Source organism: Schistocerca nitens, chromosome 3 (genome assembly GCF_023898315.1).
Source record: "Schistocerca nitens isolate TAMUIC-IGC-003100 chromosome 3, iqSchNite1.1, whole genome shotgun sequence".
NCBI lineage: Eukaryota > Metazoa > Arthropoda > Insecta > Orthoptera > Acrididae > Schistocerca > Schistocerca nitens.
Window position 1 is genome coordinate 946,428,757 of NC_064616.1, and position 25,334 is coordinate 946,454,090.

The 25,334-nt window shown below is 39.7% G+C and overlaps 1 protein-coding gene across 1 annotated transcript in view; it reads left to right on the top strand.

Moving 5' to 3' along the window:
• Nucleotides 1-25,334, top strand: part of LOC126249021 (uncharacterized) — a 712,654-nt gene that overhangs the window by 618,119 nt on the left and 69,201 nt on the right. The window contains exons 63-64 of the mRNA XM_049950623.1: nucleotides 387-598; nucleotides 20,962-21,118. Of these exons, the coding sequence (XP_049806580.1) occupies nucleotides 387-598; nucleotides 20,962-21,118 (369 nt within the window). The remainder of the gene's footprint in view (nucleotides 1-386; nucleotides 599-20,961; nucleotides 21,119-25,334) is intronic.

Sequence of the window (25,334 nt, forward strand, 5' to 3'; positions counted from 1 at the left end):
AACTGATCAACTTTGAGGCAAAAATGAGTTCTATCTCTTGGCTGAAATGCTTGTGTAGAAGGTTTTAAACATGCAGAGAGGCGTGTTGTGGCTTATTAACATCAAGCTTTTAAGTGAAACTTTTTCCGGTCTGATATTATTTGTATAAATGGCTTTTCATTTTTCCTGTTTTGTGTTAGCAAACAGTTATTAATCCAAACCAAATGTACTTGTTCTATAGTAACCGTTCTGTTGAGACCAACAATCACATTACCATATAATGTTGTAGCTTATGGGCTTTTGTATTACTCTGGAATCTATTGTAGTTAATATAAGTAAGTATCTAAAAAGAACAAGATGTGAGTAAATTTTTGCACTATTAATTGTTTATATACTATTTTTCACAGGTCATGCATTGATAGTTGCACCACAACACTTCATGACATTTGATCAGAAATTTTTTGAATTCCGGGGATCTTGCTCCTACCTTCTGTCAACAGATTTTTCCGATAGGAACTTTTCAATACTGCTGGTCAGTGATCCAGTGATGGAAGGACATTTGTATGACATTGTGCTACTGATTGATGAACACGTGGTGCAAGTGGATCTGTTTAATGATGTAAGTGTGTGAGATCATCCATGATATGGTTATTGCAATAATATTTAAAACATAAAGATGGCAAATTAATATTTCACTATTTTTTATACTGTGTTGTACAAAGTCCAGTGACGTTAATGTGACCACCTGTCAGAAGCCAACATAACCATCTTTTGCAGTGCACATGTACAGAAAGGGAGTCAATGAGGATATGGAAGGTATCAACAGGAATGTGCAGCAATTCCAGTGCCATGGCCAGCTGCAATAGGTTTTATGGCTGAGGGTCCATGCACATGAACAGCCCAATTGAGGTGGTCCCACAGATTCTTGATTTGGTTTAAATCTGGGAGGAGGGCAGGGGGGTACAGTGATCAGGGGAGTAAGGTAAACTCATCCTATTACTTTTTGAATTGCACACATATACTGCAAGCTGTGTGACACATTTTCCTGCTGATAGATGCCATAATGCCGAGGAAAAACAAACTGCATGTAAGGGTGGACATGGTTCCCAAGGATAAATACATTCCTGTCTTGGTCTGTTGTGCCTTCCAGTATGACAATATCACCCAGGAAATGCCACAAAAATAATAACCAGACCTGCTCCTCTGCCTCCTCTGACCTGGACCCTTTGAACAATAGTTGCAGGGCTGTACACACTAAAGGGCATCTGTCAGATGCAGCAAAAAATATGATTCATCTGAAAAGTAAACCTGTCGCCACTCAGTGGATGTCCAGTTGTATTGGCATGCAAGTTCCACACCTTCACCACCGATGAACAGCAGTCAGCATGGGTGCATGAACCAGGCAGCTGCTGAAGAGTCCCATATGCAGCAACATTCACTGAACATCCATTAAGGAGATGCTGCTGATAGCCCCTCAATCCATCTGGGTTGTCAGTTTCTCAACAGTTGCACATCTACTCAACCATACACATCTCTGCAGTCATCGTTCACTCCTGTCACCTCTGGCCCGTGATACACCACAGTTACCTTGGCATATTATTATTGTTATTACTATTTTTTTAGCGTCATTTTGCCATGCATGGTATACTTTAACACAGTTTATGAACTTAGGTGCATTGGAAATGATTCCACCCTTGACCCAAAAGTCAATGATCATACACTTTTGGATGTTAGGTAAATTGCTTCCATTTCCACACTATGATAATGTGTTCTGCATCCATGAAACTTCCTGGCAGATTAAAACTGTGCGCCCGACCGAGACTCGAACTCGGGACCTTTGCCTTTCGTGGGCAAGTGCTCTTGCACTTGCCCACGAAAGGCAAAGGTCCCAAGTTCGAGTCTCGGTCGGGCACACAGTTTTAATCTGCCAGGAAGTTTCATATCAGCGCACACTCCGCTGCAGAGTGAAAATCTCATTCTGGAAACATCCCCCAGGCTGTGGCTAAGCCATTTCTCCGCAGTATCCTTTCTTTCAGGAGTGCTAGTTCTGCAAGGTTCGCAGGAGAGCTTCTGTAAAGTTTGGAAGGTAGGAGACGAGGTACTGGCAGAAGTAAAGCTGTGAGTACCGGTCGTGAGTCGTGCTTCGGTAGCTCACTTGGTAGAGCACTTGCCCACGAAAGGCAAAAGTGCCGAGTTCGAGTCTCGGTCGGGCACACAGTTTTAATCTGCCAGGAAGTTTCATATCAGTGCACACTCCGCTGCAGAGTGAAAATCTCATTCTGTTCTGCATCTTCCGTACACAGTTTATATACTCTCCATTTCAAGTGTCGCCAGCTGCCATCCATGTGAGTGGTTATTGTACATTGACATCAAACATAGGTGGTGGTCACATTAATGTGACTGAACTGCATACAAAACACAAGCACAGTGATAAAAGATTAAAATCCAATGAATAAACTATAAAGATTTAAAATTTAAGAATTTTCTGTTTCTAATGGGATTATACATGCTTTTATTATTTTTTCATTTATTTATCTTCTTCTTGTCCCTTTTCCTTGTTCTATTTCTTTTATGCAGCCAGCATTGTTATAAGGATTGGGGCAATGTTAGTTGTAGTTGGAGGCCAGACTCTCTTCCTGAGGCCATCACTATCCCAGTATGGAATCTATGTATGCAATCTGTCTGTGTCTGTGTCTAGAGTAAATGGGTGGTCAAGTATGGGAAAAGTTTTCTACATGTTTGCTAGCTTGTATCTGAGACACAACGTGAGTACCAGGGCAGTATTTACCTGATTGGATGTCAAAAACCACCTAAAAGCCTCACCCATGCCTCCAGCCCTCATCATTAGTCTGTGAGGTGGTTATGATCCAGAGCAGACTCACTTCCCCATTTCCCAGAAGCATCATTTTAAAGTGCTCAGCTATCCTTGCTGGTTATTCTTGTATGTGACATTATTATTATTGTTGTTGTTCTTGTTGTTGTTCTTGTAGTTGTTGTAGTGTGCTGGTTCTTCACAATGCTCAGTAACCATCAGACACAGTATATACCCTGTCAGATCTCATAACATGATCACATAATGACAACACTAATGCACTCTGTTTGTCGTCATAGATAGTGGCAACTCTTAACGATTTTCATACCTGCTGATGGTATATTTGTGAATGTGATTGCATGTATGTCATACCATTCCTCCTAGGTGTTTAACTTTATTTGCTAGTGTGTTACACAGCTTTGCAACATACATTGGTTATCCAAAACTTTATTACCACCTTATTAGTAGTGTGTTGGTTGACCTTTGAAATATAATAGTGTAACCAAGACACTAAAGACCTTGCTGTTACATGCCCATAACACATTATCATCATCATCAGTGAAGCAGTGATTGTGGGTGGAATGGATTTGAAAAATCGTTGGCAGATTTCTGGAGGTATGGGGCACCAGATGTCTTAGTATAGCTCGTATAATTCTCAGAATTATGAGTTGATGGTATATCAGGCAAATTTGGTGGCCAAGACATCGGCATGGATTCATTATCACACTCCTCAAACAACTGTAGCATGATTATGACCTTGTGACATGGACAGTTATCTTCCTGGAAGATAACATCACTCTCATGGATGTCATCAGGCATGAAGGGATGCAGGTGGCCTTCAGTAAAGTTCATGCAGTCCTGAGCTGCCATGGTGCCTTTAATTATTGCTACAGACCCCATAGAAGTCAAGCTGAATTTACCCGAAAATAATGTTTATGTAGCCCTCAGCTGCCATGGTGCCTTCAATTACTACTGCAGCTTACATAGAGGCCAAGGTGAATTTCCCTTATGGCATAATAATGCCCTCACAAGCCACGATATGAGGTGCAGTGTATGTTTCGAGTAGCTGTTCACCTGGATGATATTTTATCTAGGCACAACCATCAACCTGGGCACCAGAATTGTATTCTGTCATCAGAGTTGCTTTACATATCATGCAAGCCTCCAACTTCCACATTCTGTGGTGAAGCATGGACAGTCAATGCCTTGTCATGTAATCACGGTTTTATCATCCATCAGTGACTTTCTGTAGATGACTATGACAGTAGAAAATGCACAGTCAGTGAGCTTCTCAGTTTCCAAGATGGAATTTCCCAGGCACCAGGCACAATCAGCCCTTTGTCAGAGTCACCTATGTCAGTGATTTCCATATCTGCTGTCATTATTATCACTGGTATGATAACGCCATTTGTCTCTTCTCTAGTTATAGACTTTCCTTGCTGTATTATGCACCCACAACATCACCAGGTGGCATTCAATCCCATGGTGGGCAGTGGTAATATAATTTTGGTTCATTAGTATAGGTGTGACTGTAATATACTGTAAACTAGCAGTTATAATTTTACTGTACTAATCTCTATTGTGCCTGCTTGAAATGAACATTTGAGATTACTTAACCTTATCTTTTATAAATCACATAGTTCCATGAAAATTACTTGTGACTCTTACATATTAGCTGTATGATTGTGTCATTTGCACAATGCAAATACAGTCTATTTCTGCTTGCCTTTCCTTTTATCAGTTTATAGGACCATTTACACCCATGTGGTACAGCAGCAATCTCTGTAGCTATCTCATTTGGTGAAAGAAAGTATAGCAATCAGTCACAACTTGTGTTTATTGTAGCAGATCTGGATTTTGGTCACTGAGTGACCATCATAAGTGCTAGAGATAATACACTAACTACTTAGAATACAATCACATACATGTTAACACCAATGTACAATTCTATAAATTTCACATACAAGTGGATGGAACATACCATCAGGTAAAGTTAATACATTGCAGCTGTTATTTGGCATAGTCTCTCTTGGACTATACATGCCAAGAGTTCAAATTGCACTGATCAGATATCTCTTAAAAATAGGGAATGTTTATGGTCACCAGCTCATCAAGCAGCATCACACTCAATGGTGAAAAATCTTGAAAGCCTCCAAAAAATACGTGCTGCCTACTTATTTACCTGTTTATTTATTGATCCTGTGAATATAGGACTGTACAGTGTACAAAAGATACTGGACCATTCATTAATTACAATACACATTCATTGACTTTTTTCTTATTTTTCAGACATCATTTTAACGAAAGATAAAATTATACAATATTTATTACGCTACACATTTTGTGAAAACAGTCTTAATCGGTGAGGCAGATTTGTTTTTCTAGGAATTCTCTTACTGTATACAAGCAGTGCTCAACCAAGTAATCCTTCACAGTTGATTTTAACTTGTTTAAGTCCATTATTATTTTTGTGGATTTGGGTAGTGCATTGTATAATTTGATGCCAGGGTGGAGTATGCCTTTCTATAATAGTGCTGTGTTTGTCTGTTGCACACGTACATCATTTATTTGTCTTGTGTGAAAGCTATGTACAGATTCATTATGGGTCATGATCAGACTGCTGCTGTTTAGTTTTTCTTTTATAATAATTACATTTCGAAGTATACGAATACATGGAAGTGATAGTATTTTATTTTTCCTAAATAGTGGCTTGCATGATGATCTATGATCTAACCCTTCCAGTAATCTAATAATCTTTTTCTGCACTCTATCTCATTACAAAACATGTTTTACTCAGTTTTTTGTTCACATAGTCTGAGTGTGTATCCCATTTCATATTTTTTTGAATCCATATACCAAGAAATTTTGTACTCCCCATTTTTTGTCCACTTATTTCTGCAGGAGGATTTGCTGGTGTCCTGTTCTGGGTGGTCCATTGGAACAGTTTTTTCCAGACTTATAATCAAACTGTTTGCATCAAAGTACTGTATTATCTTCTCTGTAATGGTCTTAATGTTATTTTCAAAGTTTTCTTTGCTACTTCCTGTAATTAAGATGCTGGTGTCATCTACAAATTGATATAGCTTACTGTTTTCACTGTTTATATGTAAATTGTTTACATATAATAAGAAGAGAATTGGTCCCAATATGGAACCATGGGGAACTCCATGTCTGACAACTAATAAATTTCACTGATGAGTTTTGAATGTCCCATTTACTTCATATGTTATCTCTATGTGCTGTTTTCTTTCCTGGAGGTATGGCATGGATGAAACACCCTCATGTGTGAGGACATGATGGGCTCACCATGGCCACTTGAAATCCAATTGGCAGCAAAATTTGACTTCCTCTAAATAATGGCTGAAATATGTTAACTTTATCTGCTGGTATGTACCATTCATTTAAGAATTGTGATGCGAAAGTAATGGGATTTTTTTAAATTTCAGGGCTTGAATCATCCAATTTTTTTACCATGTTTCTGATGTATGTTTTCATTTGCAGCTGTTTTAGTATCTGGTGTATTGTTGACAGTCAAAAACATTATATGTCTTTTTGAGTGCTTGGCAAAATTGTACTTTTGAAAAAGATCCCTCAAAGAATTTTCATTAAATTTTGCATGAAAAATGGAATAAAGTGCAGCATCACATTCAAAATGTTGACTGCAGTTTTTGCCAAACATGCTGTGAGTAAAGCAAAAGTTTTATAAATGGTTTTAACATTTCAAAGAGGGCCGAGAAGATGAAGATGACAACCACACTGGATGCCCTAGCACATCAATTACTGATGACAGTGTAGAAGAGGTAAAGAAAATGGTTCTGTAAAATCACTGAATCACTGTCAAAGAGGTTGCTGATAATGTCAAAACCAATGACCAGTCATCCCAATGGCAACTTCCTAAGGAAACTGGAAAAAAAAGAAAAAACCAACAAGTTTGATGACATGTGAAGGTTCTTATCACTGTTTTCTTTGGTTACTATTGGATAGTGGATCATGAGTTCTTGCTTTATGGTCATATGGTCAATAAGGAATACTACCTGCACTGTTTGCATGAAGCAGACCATAGATAACTACCAGAATTGTGGCAAAACTATTCATGAAAAATGTATCACAATGATGCTTCTGTTTGCATTTCAATGTTTGTTTGTGATTTTTTGGCACAATACAAAACAGTTAAGTTGTCTGAACCATGGCATTCACTAGACATAGCCCCCTGCAACATCTTTCAATTCTTGAGCCTAGCAACAACCATGAAAGGCTGTCATTTTGGCACCATTGATGAGATACAATCGGCAGTGTTGTGATGGCAGCCTCAGCGTCCATCAGTTCTGGCACCGTGGAGGAATTCGGTGATGGCGGCAGGAGGTGTCCGTCTGGTGCAGGTGACCGGACTGGCAGCGGCGACGACTGGAGGCCCGCCCGCGGCAGAGGTGCCATCGGTGGAGTCGTGGACCGTGGCGGCGGAAGCTGCGAAGCCTCCAATTCTGCCAGAAAACAACCAGTGGCAGAAAACCGAGGACGACACAAACGAATCTGGTTCCAGTGTTGCTTGACAGAGCCATAGGGACCAGAAATGACAAATAAGGCGCGGCCAAGCCGGCGAAGAATGCGCCCCTGTTTCCAGCACTGCCCACCAGAGAAGATGCGATACAACACCAAATCATGTGTCACCAAGCCAGAATGAGGCGAAGCAGCAGGAGCATGTGGCGGCAGGTGTAAGAGCTGCAGGAGCGACCGATGGACGTGGCCATGTAGCAATTCCGCTGGGGAATGGGTGCCACGCAGCTGAGAGTGATAGGATGCAAGGAAAGTGCAGAACGCACACTCACAAGAGTGTGTGGCATGCAACTTGCTCATCTGTGACTTAAATGTATGCACAAAGCATTCAGCCTCGTCGTTCGACTGGGGGTTGAACGGGGCGGGGGTCAGATGGCGAATGCTATTAGCAACACAGGACGCTTCAAACTCTGAGGACACGAAGTGGGGACCATTATTGGAGACAATAACTTCAGGAAGGCCCTCAATGCAAAAAATAGATGTCAAATCCCAAATAGTACTCGCAGATGTGGTAGAAGACATATTTACAACAAAAGGAAAGTTGCTGTAGGCATCAATAATGATCAACCAGTGGGTGTCCCAGAAAGGACCCACAAAATTAATATGAACGCGCTGCCAAGGCGCAGTAGGAGTTGGCTACGCAAAGAAGCACTGGTGGGGAGCAGATTGATGCTCCACGCAAGAATGACAGTTAGCACGCAAATTCTCAATTTGTCTATCAATGCCGACCCAAGTGCAGTGACGACGCGATAATTGCTTTGTCCTCACCATACCCCAATGACCAGCGTGCAGCAGTCAGAGGATTTCTGACTGCAACGAACAAGGTACAACCACACGAGACTGATCATTGTCAGTTCGTAACAAGATATGTACAGACAAGTTGTGACGTTACGCGAAGTAACATCAAACAAGTGGATCATGAATTTGCGTAGCAGATGGAGGCCATTGAGTACGAAGATACTGCAAAAGAATCTGCAAAGAAGCATTGGCAGCTGTTTCGGCAGCAATGCGATGAAAATCCACCAGAAAACCATCAGCTAATTCCTTATCTTGCGAATCAATAAACATGCAGGACAGTTCGGAAGAATCAAACACGTCGTCAGGACCAATAGGCAGATGAGACAATGCATCAGCATTGCCATGCTGGGCCGTAGGCCGAAACAAAATTTCGTAATTGTAGTTAAACAAAAACAAAGACCAATGTTGCAACTTTTGTGCAGTACGGGCCGGAACTGGCTTTGATGGATGGAACGACGATGTCAAAGGCTTATGGTTGCTTACCAAATAGAACTTGTGAGCATGCAAAAAATCATGAAACTTGGTTGTGCCATATACAATAGCTAAAGCTTCTTTCTTGATTTGAGAATAGTTTTGCTGTGCAGAATTTAGCAACTTAAACACAAAAGCGATAGGGCGATCGACAGAATTAATGCAGGGTGAGAGAACCACGCCGATGCATGTGAGAAGATGCATTGACAGCCAAAACAACTGGTTTGGTGGGATCGAAAGGAATCAAACAGCAATCACTCAACAAAGCTTATTTGAGCTTGTGGAAAGCAGTGGCACATTCTGAAGCCCAAACAAAAGGAATGTTCTTAAGCCAAAGGCGATGCAAAGGCACCGCAATCTGCGCTGCATTTGGTATAAACTGAATATAGTAAGTGATTTTTCCCACCACCAATTGAAGTTCTTTCAAGTTCCTGGGTGCTGGCAAGTCTCTAATTGCACTGAGATGTGGTGTTGAGGGGTGGATACCCTGTCTGTTAATCACATGTCCTAAATACTGAATCTCAGTTTGAAAAAATTTTCACTTGTCCCTGTTACACTTTAGTCCTGACTGCAAAACTACAGTAAACAAGGCACCCAAATTCTGCAAATGTTCGTCAGGAGTACGACCTGATACAACTATATCATCCAATTAATTGGCACAACCAGGGACAGTGGCACACAACTGTTGCAAATAAGACTGAAAAATAGCAGGAGCCGAAGCACAACCGAGCAGAAGGCGGCGAAACTTGAACAATACAAGGTGGGTGTTGATCACAAAATAGCACTGTGACTGTTCATCGAGCGGAATCTGAAAGTAGGGGTCCCGCAAGTCAGTCGTGGAAAAGAATTTTCCCGCACCAAGCTTATCAAAAATGTCTTCAGGATGCAGTAAGGGAAATGTAGCTACCACTGTCTGGGGATTTACTGTTGACTTAAAGTCAGCACAAATATGGAGACGACCATTTGGTTTCTTCACACACACGATAGGTGAAGCCCATGGCGAAGCAGAAACAGGTTCAATGACACCACTGTCTTGCAAATGCTGAAGTTCAGCAGCTACGGCATCACACAGTGCATGCGGTACTGGGCGTGCGCGCCGAAAAATAGGCATGGCATTGTCTTTAACTACAACATGCGCTGCAAAGTCTGTGGCACAACCAAGGCCATCAGAAAAGAGTTCAGCAAACTCATCGCACAGTGTGGCAACAATGTCGGCATGGTCACTAGCATTGATGCAAAGTACATTGTCCTGAATTGCAAGGCCAAAAAGTTCAAATGCGTCCATGCCAAAAATGTTTGTAGCATCACTAGAGTGGAGCACATGGAAAGACACTGTACGGATCGTTGCACCATATGTGGCTTGCAAACTACACACGCTGATCACTGAGATTTCCTGTCCAGTAAATGCAGTCAGCATGGAATGCGAACAATGAAGTGGGGGTGAACCAAGCAAGTCATACGTAGATTTGTTCAGTGAAGAAACTGACGTACCAGTGTCCAGGTGCAAGTGAAGAGAATGTCCACAAATGTGCAAAGTCACAAAAATTTTCCTCGAATTGCTCTGAATGTGAGAGGAAGTGTCTGGCAAAACTTGATTCACACCATTGTCACACGTGAAGCAGAAGACTTTGAATAAATGGCATTAACGTCCATCGGCTGATGTGAATCATCATCATAGCAGTTGCCATTGCAGTGACGCCCACGCGAATTAAGCAAACAGGAGACAAGTTCGGAATTATTGTTTCTCTTACTGCACACAGCTTGCACATGTCCTTTCTTATTACAAAAGTAACACTGTTCTTGACGGGATGGGCAACTGTCTCGTGGGTGGGCACGAAAGCAGTTTGGACATGATTTCAGTTTCTTAGTGGGTGCCTGGTTTGAGACGTGTTTACATGCACGTGAGCGGTGCGTCGTGGCTGGCTGGGCTGGGCTGGGACCGGGCGGAAGGGCATGTGTTGTGCCACGCTAAAAGTACACACACGTGAGGTCATGTCAAAAATGGAAGTAGCCATGTCTAAAGTATCTTGTCTGTCTAGCAAGTCCACTACTTCCTGCAAAGACAGGTTTTTAAATCTGAGGATTTGTTGCGGATGTGGTGATCCACCACATTCTGCTCAATAGCGTCTCTAATCATTATATCCACATATGAGCGTCCACATGCGCAATTAAAATCACAATCAGAAGTTAGCCCTGAAGGTCCGCTAACCAAGACTTATTCGACTGAGAAGGGCCACGCCAGAGACGAAAGAATTTGTAACATGCAGCTACCATTTTTACACTGTCACAGAAGTGGGAGTTCAAAGCATCAATCACTTCATCATACGTTTTAGTTTCTGGATGGGTGGTGGGAAACAATTTCACAAGCACATGGTACAACACAACACCCACATTGGCAATGAAAAAAGCAAGCCACTCTGTACTTGGTACGTTGTAAGCTGCAAAGTGTGCCTCAAGCTGTGCGATGTATTCTGGTCAGTGTTCAACGTCACGAAATGGCGGCGGCGATGGTGACAGCGTCGGTACAGGCTGTGGAATCAGAGGTGCCAAAGTAGCTGCAGTTTGTAGTGTGACCAGTCCATTTATGGCAGTATGCAGCTGCATCATTTGCTGAGCCTGAAAATGTACAAGATTGGACAGCAAAGTCTGTTACTGTGGCGAAGCCATGGTGTACACAAATGAAAGTTATATAGCAACTGGGGGAAACAGTCATACACTCACATGGTCACACTGTGAAATCACAAAAAAAAGCTGAAGCAGTACCGAGCAAAAAAAGAAAATGATATGAGATGAAATGCGGCATCCTCACGCCAAAATTTTGTATCCCGGTGGAGGTTCGAGTCTTCCCTCGGGCATGGGTGGTGTGTTTGTCCTTAGGATAATTTAGGTTAAGTAGTGTGTAAGCTTAGGGACTGATGAGCTTAGCAGTTAAGTCCTGTAAGATTTCACACACATTTGAACATTTTTTTGTATCCCACCTGTGAGGCAGCATGTGGGTAGGAACTGGAAAGGTAATACAAGTCGGTAGAGCAAGAATGTAGTTTACTGGTGCAAAAACAAGGTGATAACAAGGTGAAAAATGATTACATAACTTTGTACGTAGGTACAATGCTGAAGCAAAGTGTCCTGGCTTGCTGCACCTGATTAAATCGGCGAATCTGTAGTGGAGCTCATAGAGCTGCACAGCACCAGCTAGAGGGCGCTGTTGTCGGTGTCTCGTGGTAGTGCCAACCTTTGAAACTATACCATGGCATCATTACTATTGATACCACAAGATCCAATTCAAAATTCTACATTCTAAAATTCTACTGCTCATGTTGTTTTCAGCTAATCTTTCATTGCTTGTGTTAATGCTCATGTATATTGTGATATATTGTGTGTTTTCAAAAATATGTGAATGGTGTGAAAAACTTGTTGTATATTATCAACTGTTAACTAACTTGTGCATTTTAGAACCTTTTGGTTACAGTATCCTCATTCAAAACAAGTCTATCAGTTGTTAATAGAAACTTTTGGCTACAGTCTCCTGATTGAAAACCAGTCATTCCCTGATTTCTTTATATATTTATGTGAGAATAATTTATTTTCAGACACTTGGAAATGTACATTTTCGAGAAGTTTCATAATTTATGAGTCTTGTGCATAAGCTGCTATGTAGTGGATCAGCATTTGTGATTTACAGTTACCATAAATAACCACCATTTCATGTAAGATTAGTTCTCTATTTTAACAGAAGAGTGTTATCTGTATTTTTCATACAGTAACACTATTGTCAACTTTGTTAGTGGCCATAAAATGTTTGAGAGTAACAGCAAAATTTTGTACCAAGTTTTTATATTGTCATAATAGATATCTTATTTGGCTGTTAATTGCTTAAACTCTCAAAGGGTAGTGGTGATACTTGTAGTATACCACACCCATAAATTAAAAGAGGATCAGCAGCTATTTGTTTACTGTTCTGTAAAATATTGCACCAGGCATAATTGAGTCCCACTGTGTATGCTCTTTTCAGGATCAGGTTGAGTTAGTTGCTGTTCATTATCAGCTAGAAACCATCCTGACTACTGTCAAGCAGTATGAAACTACTGTGAATGGTTGTGTTGTGAGAGCTACTGAGAATCATCTACCAGAGGTACCAAATATAACTCACATACTGTGGGTCCTGCCTCTCCTGCAGGAAATAGATAATCTATCACAGGGCTTCACAACATACGTGCTCACGGAGCAAGCTGTGAGCAGCAAGGCGCGAGCACGGAGCAGCGCGAGCACGCTACCCCCACTACCGGACCAGAGCGGAGAGTGGGGAGAGTCACGTGGGGCACACAACAGCTGCCGCCAGTCAATGTAAATCCGCGACCACCTGCAGGGATATCACTCACGAATTATTACTGTGACAAATGAAACAAATAAAGGAGAATGTACACATGCCACATAATTTTATTAGCATAGTGTATGACTCTACATTCGCATTAATTTGTGAACTGTTTCACAATAAGAGGTGTCACTGAAGTGTGGGATTCTCGGTTAACTTGTACTTTTTGCCCTTTACAATTGCGTCTATGTTCGGAGTAATTGTTCTTGTGCATTTTAGGCGCAGCGTGCAGTTTAAATTTCGATCAGACAACGCGTTTCTCAGGGGTGTCTTGTTACATTTCATTGCAGAGAACAGTTGTTCACAAACATACGTGGAACTGAACATTGATATTATTGTAGTCGCCAGTTTGTGCAAACGAGGAAATCTATCCTGAGGGAAGTGTCTGTAGAATTCCAAAATGTTTTTCTCGTTCTGAAATTTGTCTCTGTATTCTCTGTCACACTGCAGGTCAATAATTTCTTGCTGCAGCTCAGGACGAATCTCTTAAATATTCGCTGAATATGGAGAGAACAGATCAAAATCACTGTCTAGTGCTGTCAGATCTTGAAAGCGCTGATCAACTAAACTATGTGAATAACGTTCACAGTCTTTGTGAACATCTTGCATGGATGATAATTTAGGAAAATGAGCTAGGTTTCCTGTTTCCAGCTGACTCACCCAAAGTGTCAATTTCATTTTAAAATCTCATATTCGATCTATGAAATGAGTAATTAGCAGATCTTTACCTTGTAGTAAAATGTTCAAAGCATTCAGATAGCTAGTTAAATCTGCTAAGAACGCGAGATCACATTCAAACGTGCGCGCGCATTTCCCCTCCCTCCCCTCCCTCCCTACTCCGCGACCTTGCACCTGCTCGCGAGCACGTGCGTGAGCAGACGCGAGTAATCGCGCTCAAAACTGGCCAGTTGTTAAGCCCTGATCTATCAGTACTTCTCCATTTGACTGTGGGTGACATGTCAGCACCCTGTCTGTGTGCCTGGGGGCCTCATTCAACATGATGAAGAGGCTATTCTAGCAATCACTGCAGATTGTGGCATACATTTCGACAAACGATGCCTGATATCTGGGATCTGAGGTCACACCTGGATCGTTCCAGTGACTAGCAGGAACAGCTGCTCAAGTTCCAATGAAGCTCTTAATTTGCAGTATTTTCCTCAGAACAGATCATGTCCCATTACTTCTGAGTCAAGTGGAGGGCTTGAACCAGAGACTTCAAAGATTCTGTGACAAGCTAGGCTGTGATTTGCTAGACTTGCACAATATGGGTGAGACTGTAAGTTTCCCATATATGAATCAAGTGAGCACTTCTTATTAGGGGCTGTTTCCTAGTTAGCTGACTGTTCACAGTGTGCACACAAAGGTTTTTTAGGTTAGGTGACTCTACCCAGCCCAGATAATGATATCTGTAGGAGACTGGGAAGAATCAGTGTCCCCTGCAGGTGACAGTATTAAAATCATAGTGGTTAACTGCTGAATCATTCACAACAAAGTGCTCGAATTTGAAGCACTCCTAAAATGCAGCGAGGCTCTTATAATATTAGGTACAGAAAGTTGGTTATAATTAAAACTTGACAGCAGTGAGGTTCTGGGGAAAATTTAAGCATATATCAAAGGATATGCTAATGCTAATGGGAAGTGATGTATTTGTTGCAGTACACAAGAAACTCAAATCCACTGAGCTGCATATGAAATTGTTTGGGGAAAACTAAGTGTGAGGGATAGTCATAAAACTATAATTGGATCCTTCTGTTGACCATCAGAGTCATCTCCTAATGTATCTGAAAACTTAATAGAAGATCTCAGCTCACTAGTACGTAAGTGCTCCAATTATACTGCTATTATAACAGAAGACTAATCATTCAACACTGAATTTAGATAACCACAGTTTTGGTAGTATTAGGCATGAGAAGATATCCTGCAAAATATTATTAAATAATGTCTCTGAAAACTAGCTATCACAGGCAGTATGGAACTCCACTCATGATGGAAACATATTAAATATAATGGAAACAAACAGATCTGACCTTTTTGAGGATGTCCACATCAAAACTTGTATCAGCAAACCTCAAGTCAGACCTAGGAATAGTGATCACTGAAGTGCAAAGGGCAACTAAAAGAAGTAGACAGATTTAGGTGATTGCTAAACTATATAGAGAAGCAGTAGTGTCATATCTCAATGAGGAACTTGAAACTTTTAGCTCAAGACAGGAGCACATTGATAAATTATGGCTCAAGTTTAAAAGAATAGGAGACCATGCTGTGGATGGACAGGCATCCAGTAAGACAGTTCATGATGGTCAGGAACATCTGTGGTATACAGTCATAGTAAAGAAACTTCTAAAGAAATGAAGAATACTGTGTAATAGGTGTAAAACAAAGCATAAGACTATAGATACAGAGGTGCTGAATGAAACATGTTTGGTTGTCAAGAAAACAATGCATGAAGCTTTCTGTGATGACTGCAGCTGAATGTTGGTGAAAGATCTTTTACAAAACCTAAACAAAATCTGGTTACATGTCAAGATTGTTATTAGCACCAAAGATACTGACCAGTCACTCATGGATGGAACAGGAACTGAAATTGAGGGTAGCAAAGAAAAAGCAGAAAAGTTTAACTCCATTTTCAAATGTTCATTTTACACAGGAAAATACAGGAGCATTGCTCCAATTTAATGTTCATACTTTTGAAAACATGAATGAAATAGATGTTGATGTCAGAAGCACTTAGAAATAGCTGAAATCATTAAAACTGAACAGAGCTCCAGAGTCTAGTGGAATAACTATCATATTCCATAGTGAATTTTTGGCAGTGTTAGTCCATCTTTTAACTATAATCTACTGTAGATCCCATAAACAAAAAAGCTGTGCCCTGTAGCTGGAAGAACGCATAGGTTCCAATTGTCTACAATAATGCCAACTTGCCTTAAATGTTCAAAAATATAAAATTGTGCACTTTACAAAATGAGAAAATTATGTAGGTTATGACTATAATATCGGTGAGTCACAGTTGGAACTGGTCAGCTCACACAAATACCTGAGCATAGCAATTTGCAGGACATGAAGTGAAACAATCACATAGGCTCAATCATAGTAAAACATGTATCAGACTGTGGCTCATTGGTAGCATATTAGGGAAATACAGTGAGTCAACAAAGGGGATTCCATAAAAACTCTCATGTGACTCAGCCTAGAGTATTGCTCAAATGTGTGGGACCCATACCAAATACAACTAAGAGGGCATATTGACTGGATATCAAGAAGGACAGCATGAATGGTCATAGGTTTGCTTCAACCATGTGAGAATGTCCTAAAGATGCTGAAAGAATGAACGTATAGTGTGTAATGGATTGTTAGAGTTCTGGTCAGTGGTATTTGCATCTGATTCTGTCTACACGAATCCCAGGTGTAAATACTTAATGACAGCTGGGTGTAGAGAATATACTAAGATGAGCAACCATTTCCAACCCATTGGATCATAGTTCCTCTTATACAGTGCTCTGTTTATTAATTGGAATTCTCCTTTAGTCATTTCCTTCTTCTTCAAGACTTCTATGGCTTTTAGCAGTGCTGGATCTTCCCTCTGTTCAGCAACAATGTCATTTAATGTGGTGATAACTGAGATGTTATCCATGGTGCTGGGTTCCAAGAAAGGATTCCTTGAAAGACATCATCAGACTTGTATTTGTGCCCACTTTTGTGTACTGCTGTGACAATATACTCCTAAAGCGTCAGTGCCTGCCTTGCCAGCTGAGCCAATAGATCTTTGAGGCTGAACACTCAGCACAGAGAATGGTGTGTCCAGCACAGTTGTGAATACATTAGCAAATAAATACAACCACAACTTATTGGTGACACAAACCACTGTAGGTCATTCTGTCACTGTTATAGCTTAATATCTCACACTTGGAGAGAAATCTGGACGTATAAGATATCACCTTTTCATCACCTTCCTGAATTTGCACTATAACTGCACCTATCTGGTAACCCCTGCATCAGTGTCAAGTTCTGCCTCAGCATTTTAATTATCCATTGCTCAAACTAGAGAAGATGCTAGCACCTTGTTAGATGCCAAAGAGGCACTTTCTTGGATTCAGGTGGAAGCCTGCAGTCTGAAAACACTTTAACATGGTTGTCAGACAGTTTAAATTTTCTTCGTACATCTTCAAAAACATCCAGATAGCAAATATGCAGAGTCCATTAAGGTTTTGAAACAGGTAATCAGTCATGCATTTGAAGGTGGCTGGAGTGTTACACAATCCAAAAAACGTAACTTAAAACTCATAGAAATCTTTCTTCATGATTTTGTTCAGTCATTGATAGTTGGTGTGGAGACTCCATGCGCTGTCTTTATTCGTCCCAAATTATCTGTCATTCAGATGGTGACATTTTATATGAGCACTTTCTAATTTGTGGATGTTCCCCAGATAGTATCTATGGCAGTCTCACCTCCATAGGTGGTCACCTCGCTTATTTGTCCTGAAGTTGGTTGGTAGGCAAGCAGCTGGTACCTTGGTATGATAATGGGAAGCAGATATTACATGTTGGGGAGCAATGTTATCCAAAGTATGTCAATAGTCTTCATCCCGCAGGTTGTTAAAATCTGCAGTTAACTGGTATGAATATAACTGTTGTGATGTAGACATCTGGTGGCACAGTTGTCATCAAAAACTCACCTTTTGAATAAAAACGCGTTTAGTCAAAATTTTTTCTTGTTTTATTTATTAAATTACATGATGCATTTTAGAAGTTGTGGGTGCATCTTCAAGTACAAATCATCTAATACATAATTTACATTTGTTCGTGAGTTAGGTGAAATGTATTTTCCTCTTATGAGAAAGTTAGTTGTAAGTTTTAGTATTTTGTGAATTGAGTGCAGAAAAATATGTGAAAAACAGTGAAAAAATTGTGAAAAACATACTGAACAAACAAAGGAAGAACATTTTTAACCTTTTGGGGTCACCATACATTGGTTTATTTATTAGTGACATGGTGTGTGATGAGAGACTGAATAAGTCAATGTTTGCTGACCTCAAAAGGTTAAAAATGTTCTCCCTTCTTTGTTCAATAAGTTTTTCACTATTTTTTCCACTGTTTCTCCCACATTTTCTGCACTTGATTCACAAAATAATAACTTGAAATCTAACTTTTTCAGAACAGAAAAACGCATTTCATCTCACTTAAGAGCAAATGTAAATTATGTATGAGATGATTTGCACCTGAAGATGGATCCACAGAGTCTGAAATGCACCATATAATTTAATAAAACACAAAAAATTTTGACTGAAGGCGTTTTTATTCAACTTCCTGAGTACTGAATACAGTCACATTCACAGCTACAAAATGTGGATGAAATGTTTGAAAAAACTCACTTTATTTCTCTGGAGTAGCGTGCAATGTGTACACAGTGGAAACATGCTTGCATGTTGTCCTCTGTCTTCCAAATGTCTGTTCTTCTATGGGGCATTATATTTGGAGCAGGAGTTGGTTTGACCTGCGTCGGTCGCTGCTGTGTTGTCGTTTAGTGACTTCGGGAGAAGTCCGAGTTGGTCTGTTCTCCCTGGCATATTCAAATGATGGCAGAAATTGGTGCTTAAGATCAATACACCTCTTCTTCAATATTTTCTGTTACCTCCTGATTTATAGGGTCAACATTCATTCCTACCATCTCTTTCTTACTTGGTCCAACAGTTATGGTTGCCATAAACAACTGTATTGCTTCTCTCACTACCTGACGTATGAGGGAGGTGAGGTCATGCTAAAAAGAAGAGAGATTAGAGTTTAACATCCTGTCAACAGCAAGGTCATTAGGGACAGAGCACAAGGTTGATTTAGAAAAGGATTGGGAATGAAATCAGCTGAGGCCTTTACAAAGGAACCATCCCAGCATTTCCCTGTAGTGATTTAGGGAAATCATAGGAAGCGTAAATCTGGATTCACAGGTTGTGATTCAAACTGTTGTTCTCCAGAATGTGAGTCCAGTGTGCTAACCACTGTACTATATCACTTGGTAAAGTTTTGGTAATATTCCATAACTGCAGTAGTGACCACGTATGGGAGTCAGCCATACTTTTATCCAGCTCCCTTCTGTTGCATTTTCTTGATGTGCTGGCACCACTCGATGAATTCCTAGGTTGTTATGACATTCTTTACCAAAAGAGCTTGGTACATGTCTTTGCAACTTCTTTCATCAAGTGTGATATTTTGTTAGCTTTTGTCATATTTGGACTCACCGCATGACATAGGCCAAAGCAATCTGTACATAGGACTGTGTCATTTTCCCATGATGTTGAACCCTGTTATTCAATTGTTTCTACACTAAGCAGACTTGCTGCTCATTGTCGCCAAACCTCGGTCTGGAACCTATCCCAGCTATTGAGAGCATCTGTTTGTTGCAATCAAACTACTGCTGGCCTGTGTCATCCAAGTAAAACCACACATTTGCCAAACACATCATGTCATTCTACCTTTTGTATTTGATGAATTAGTCAGGATCTTGTAGTCATTTCATCAGGTCCTGACGAGAATTTTCAGAGAACATTGATATGGTGCTTGATGTGCTGGTGACTTACAGCTAGCTTGGAATCCATTGGTCTCCTGAATCTATGAATCATGGGAATGATGTACTACTTGTATTCTGGTTCCTGTCCATTTAGGAAACAGATTTTTTATTGCCTAATTGTAGCCACACTGATATAGATGTTTTGATGTACCCAGTGTCTCCACCAAACAATATCATGTTGTAACCATATTAAGGTTCAAATCCAAAAGCTAGGTCATCAGTGAAATACAATACTTAGCACTGAAAGTACATTCATTGGGATCACAATAGATGTAGATGTAGATGTAGAAATGTAGAGCCAGAACAGTACTGATTTGGACAGAGAGTACAGCTATTTATACAAACATTGAATATTATAGAATATTGATATTTGTACAAACATTGAATACTCCAGAATACACAAATGTAAGATGCTTCAAGAAACTTCCAGAAATGATAAATCATAAATATATAATTGCTGGTGCTTGGATTTGAACTGGCAACCTGCAGCATGCAAGACAGTGACACTAGCCACTATGCCACACTCCTTGCACCATAATTTGCAGCAGTGTAATGCGAGAAGATTCAGTATGTCAGTTTGTTATTTGGACTGCACAGGAAAATCAATATTAAAGTCACCATGAATAATCTGACACCTGTTATTTTTTGATAGCTTGTAAAGGAGATGTTCTAAATTTTGTAACGAAGCATTCATGTCACTATTGATTGTCCTGTACAAACAAATTATGGCCATATTTCCATGTAGTAGTTCACAACCTAATATTTCCAGACCGCTTTCTCTGGGAATATCTTCTGAGAACTGAATGGCACAAATGTGATATGACTTTTAACATGGATACAGCTGCCCCCATAACTTTTTCCTTTCCTGTGGAAGTGACAGCCTAGTGCGATGTCCGGAAGATATACAAATTTCACTGTGTCTCCCTGCAGCTAGTCTTCAGTTAGACTCTGGACTGTGACATCTTTAAGTTAAGTTTCTAGCAGTACAGTATTTGAAATTTATCAGTTTTATTTATTAGTGACTGCACATTTGGTGAAACCTTATAAGATCAGCACTTAGTTCTGAAATTTCTGGTTTACTTCCATTTGCTGCTCTTTTCTGCTGAGACCTGGTTGGGTGTGGTGCTGAGTTGGTTTCTTCCTTCTTCTGGGGTGCAAAAAAGTCTTCACAAGTCTTATATTTACTGTCACATGTACTTAGCAAGAAGTTGTTTTCTATTTTTTCTTGACTCATTCCAATGCCCCATAGCTACCTGCCTTCCTGAACTTCACAGACTCTGTAAATTTTGCTGCATTTCAGAACAAAATTATATAATGGGTAAATATTTCCACCTGCCAGAATGGTATTATTTTCTTATATTCAGTAATTGTTCCACACTACATTTGTTAAATAATCTCTTCTTTATTTTTCAGGCAGTAACAGTTGAAAGAGGAGCTATTACACATCTTCCTGCCCAAGTTGGAGATATGTACATTTACCAGGAAACTGAAATTATTACTATTGAGAGTGCTCGTGGCATTCACATACAGTGTAATCTTAAATTTGATCTTTGCTCTATAACACTTTCAGGTAAATATTCTGATATTTGTATCTAAAACTGATAATAGCTTTTTTAAATATATAGATATATTTCCACACTGCTCTGTGTGTCCTCAGTTAGCTGTAGCTTTTACAACTGACTTTATGATAATACATGTCTTTGTGTGTAGTTCCTTCCTTTCTCAATTATTCTGGTACAATAAAAATATTTTGCTATAAAACCATTTGATTCTTTTCCCCCCTTCAGTTTCAAGAATCTGAATTGCGGCTGCTCAGATTTACTTGTTGAGAACATTAAGTTTCAAAAGTTTTCTTGTATTAATGATGAGAGCTGTAGTAGGGATTTTGCTTATCTTTTAAACGCTTTTCACAGACTCCATTTTTCACTTGTCTGTAATAATTTTTGCTTCTGAAACCAAGATACAATCAGAAGTTATATTTTAAGTTTTTGTCTATTATGTTTCCTAAGCCAATAGTAGAGTGACAGAAATGTACTTCGCTATTGTACTTTCTTTCCGTAACATTCTGCTCTAATGTTAAGTATTGTTTTACTTGTTTGTAGCCATGAAACTACATTTAATGTGATAGTTAATTCCCTTCTGCCAGTGCAAGAAAGTCTCATACTTGAGTTATCCATGACCTCAGCTCTTTCACCTCAAAATATACCAAACAACAACAAAACATTTGATCAATACAAAAATCATTATTGTATATTTTCAGCATCATGTTTCAAATTTACATAAAGAAAGAGAGAGGCTGCTCAGTAGTGCCCCAGAACAAAACAGAATATTTATTCATCTCTAAACATGTTTATGTGTTGCTATTGTCAACATATAAAGTTTATGTACAAGAATATGAAAAGATAGACTGCTGTTCTCTGCTTCATCAGACATAGACCATATTCATATATTCACAGAAGGACAGCACACACATGGTCACTGTCTTCTCCAGGTGCTAAGCTGTGATGGCATCTGAGTTGAGCAGTAATCTTTACTGGGTTGGTTAGTGGAGGTACAGAAGAGGCATGGGATTTTAGCAGTAGGGCTAGCAGGGTAGGGCAGGGTAGGGGTGGTGAAATATGCTAGTACTGCCTCCTGTGGAAGCATGCAGGGACAGAATGAGAAAGAACTATGTTGGTACACTGGCAAAATAGAAAGTGTGTGTAGAGATGAATGATGAATGGGAGCAGAGTAGGGGATACAAGGCAGAAAACAGAGAGAACCAAAGTTTGTGGCTGAGGGGGTTATGAGCATGAAGGATATGTTGCAGGTTCAGAAAAGTTGGTGTGGTGGAAAGAATCCAAATGGCACAGGCTGTGAAGTAGTCCTTGAAGTAAGCACACTGTTTTGAATAGCATGCTAGCAAGTGGGTGGTCCAGCTGTCTCTTGGCCTCAGTTTGTTAGTGGCTGTCCATGCTGACAGGCAACTTGTCAGTCATCATGGCCATGTAGAATTCCATGTAGGTACAACTAAGATAGTAGATAACATAGCTGCTTTCATAGCTGGCTCTGCCTCTGATGGGATAGGAGCTTCCTTGACAGGGCAGGAGTAGGCAGTGGTGCGAGGATGTATATGACAGGTCTTGCATCAAGGTCTATTGCAGGAATATGAGCCATGAGGCAAGGGGTTGGGAGCAGGAGTGGAATAGGGACAGATCAGGGTACTGCATGAGGTGGACAGGCAGCAAAATACCACTGTGGGATAGCTGAGGAGGACAGTGGAATAGTCGAAAGGGGGGGGGGGGGGATATTTGTCACTTCAGGGAACTGCATGTGGTAGTCAGAGCTATGACGGAGGATGTGATTCAGTTGCTCCCATCCTAAGTGGTACTGAGTCACAAGAGGGCCACTCATCTGCTGCCATATTGTGGGTATGTGGAGCTGGTAGGTAACTGGGGAGACAAGGTGCATCCATGCTGCCATCTGGCTTATCTTTATCATGTTAGTCAGATACTAAGGTGTCAATGATTATACAGAGGTGACATTGCATGGCCAAGAAATTAATTTGTGGCTACATTTTCCAGTCCAAGAAGTGGTTATGCAGTGTAACTGTAAGGCCAAACTTCACACATATGTAAATAGGAAATTTAAGAGTAGTATGACAGTGTTACCAAATTAATAAATTGATACACAATGAAGATAAAGAAATAATTGAGGAATGACTGGGTTGAATCCCAAAGGACATAAACATCTCCAATTACAGAAATACCTTTAAATATAATATATTTTTGTCTAACATACTATAGTGACAATGATGGTGTACAAAAACTTTACAGAACAGAACAATAATTGCATTGTGGATGCAGAGTGTCAGCAGAGGTTAGCACATAATTTTCACCAGTGCAGCCACTGTGTATTCAGTAACTGTTTGCAAAGTACGTTAAAGTTTCCCACAGAATTTCTAAAAGTCAGAATCTAAGCCTCAGCTTCATCAGTGTCCACCTACATAAAGCAAAATAAAATAAATTCTGAAACAGATTTAACCAAAACAGAGATGCAGAATAATAACACAGTTCACTGTTGCACAAACTGCTTTGAAAGTAATAAAGTTCATGTAATCACAAATGAATATAAGCTCCAAACAGTACTCAGAAATAACAAATCCCATCACTTTTTAGAATCACACAGATCTAAAGGTTGTGAAGTCAACTAAATACCTTGGGCTTACAATTTTGAATAACTTAAATTTTGAATGATCACATAGATAATGTAGTGCAGAAAGCTAACCAAAGACTGTAATTTATTGGCAGAACACTTAAAAGATGCAACAGATCTACTAAAGAGACTGCCTACATTATGTTTATCCATCCTCTTCTGGAGTATTGCTGCATGGTATGGGGTTTACATAAGATGGCATTAGATGGGGAGAGAGTGTCATGGATATGATACATGATTTGGGATGACAGTCATTTAAGCAAAGGCATTTTTCATTGCGATAGTATCTTGAATTTTTTCAATCTACAATTTTTTACTTGGAATTTGAAAATAGTTTGTTGGCACCCACCTACATAGGGAGAAATGGTCATTGTAATAAAATAAGTGAAAGCAGAGCTCAAACAGAAAGATTTAAGTGTTCATTGTTCGCGCACACTGTTTGAGAGTGGAACAGTAGAGAAATAACTTTAAAGGTGGTTTGATGAACCCTCTGCCAGGCAACTAATTTTGAATTGTAGAGTAGTCATTTTGATGTAAAATCTACATTCACTGTTATGAAAATCCACCAGTATAGTAAAAGTTAGAGTCTCAAACATGCCACCAATGAAAATATTTCTAAGTTCTTCAAACGTGACTCTTAGGCCCTACAATGTTGCTCACAAATCTTACTAACTCTGCAACAGTGTGACTACCAATAGCCAGCCTTGCTCAAATGGCCCAGTGACCAAACAGCCCTGCTTCCTTCTGAACTCACCCTTGTATAGATCCAGTCATGTGACAACTACTCTACCCAGTACAAACATTTAAAGAAAGAACACTGTCTTGATTAATGATAATAATTCACCATATAAATGCGAAACAACATATAAACAAATATTCTTGGTCATTTTTTGATCTGTTACTGGGGATGATTCAGCTCATTTCATGTACATATTACAGTTTAACAGCAATTTGTCACAATTATCATTACTACTCAAACTATACACTATCCAGAAAATTTATATGTACAATTCAAGCAATAGGTTGGGTAACACATTAGGATGTTTGCTTGTTTTGTATGGTTTATTTCTGTCGAGGTCTTTACTAATGGCATGTTTATTGCAAAAAATATGAACAACCACATATTTGTTGAGTTGTGCTTATCTTTTATCTGGTGTAGTAAGTTTTTATTAAAGCTATTATAAGCATTTTTTCTGAACTCTCTGTACACATTATGAGTTTTATGAACATTAAACTAATCATTGCTAATAACTTTTAAGCCAGACATCACATTATCCTGACTTGTCCTACATTGTTTGTGCAAAATGTGTACCTAAACATGATTTACAGGACCAATAAAGAAATACAAATACAAATAAACATGTCATCTCATTGCTATGCTTAATTAGGTATGTTAATCTTTGTGCTAGCATATCTGGAAGCCATATTCCTAATTTCCTGTCAATTTAAGCATTTTGTCATACACATGTAGCCATTTTCTTCTATCATGGTACATTTCCAGTAGGTGAGTGTTAGTTGCAGAACATACACCCCTCTCATGTGGATTTTTCCAGCTATTGACACATCCTTACCTGCTGCTTGCATAGCCCAAG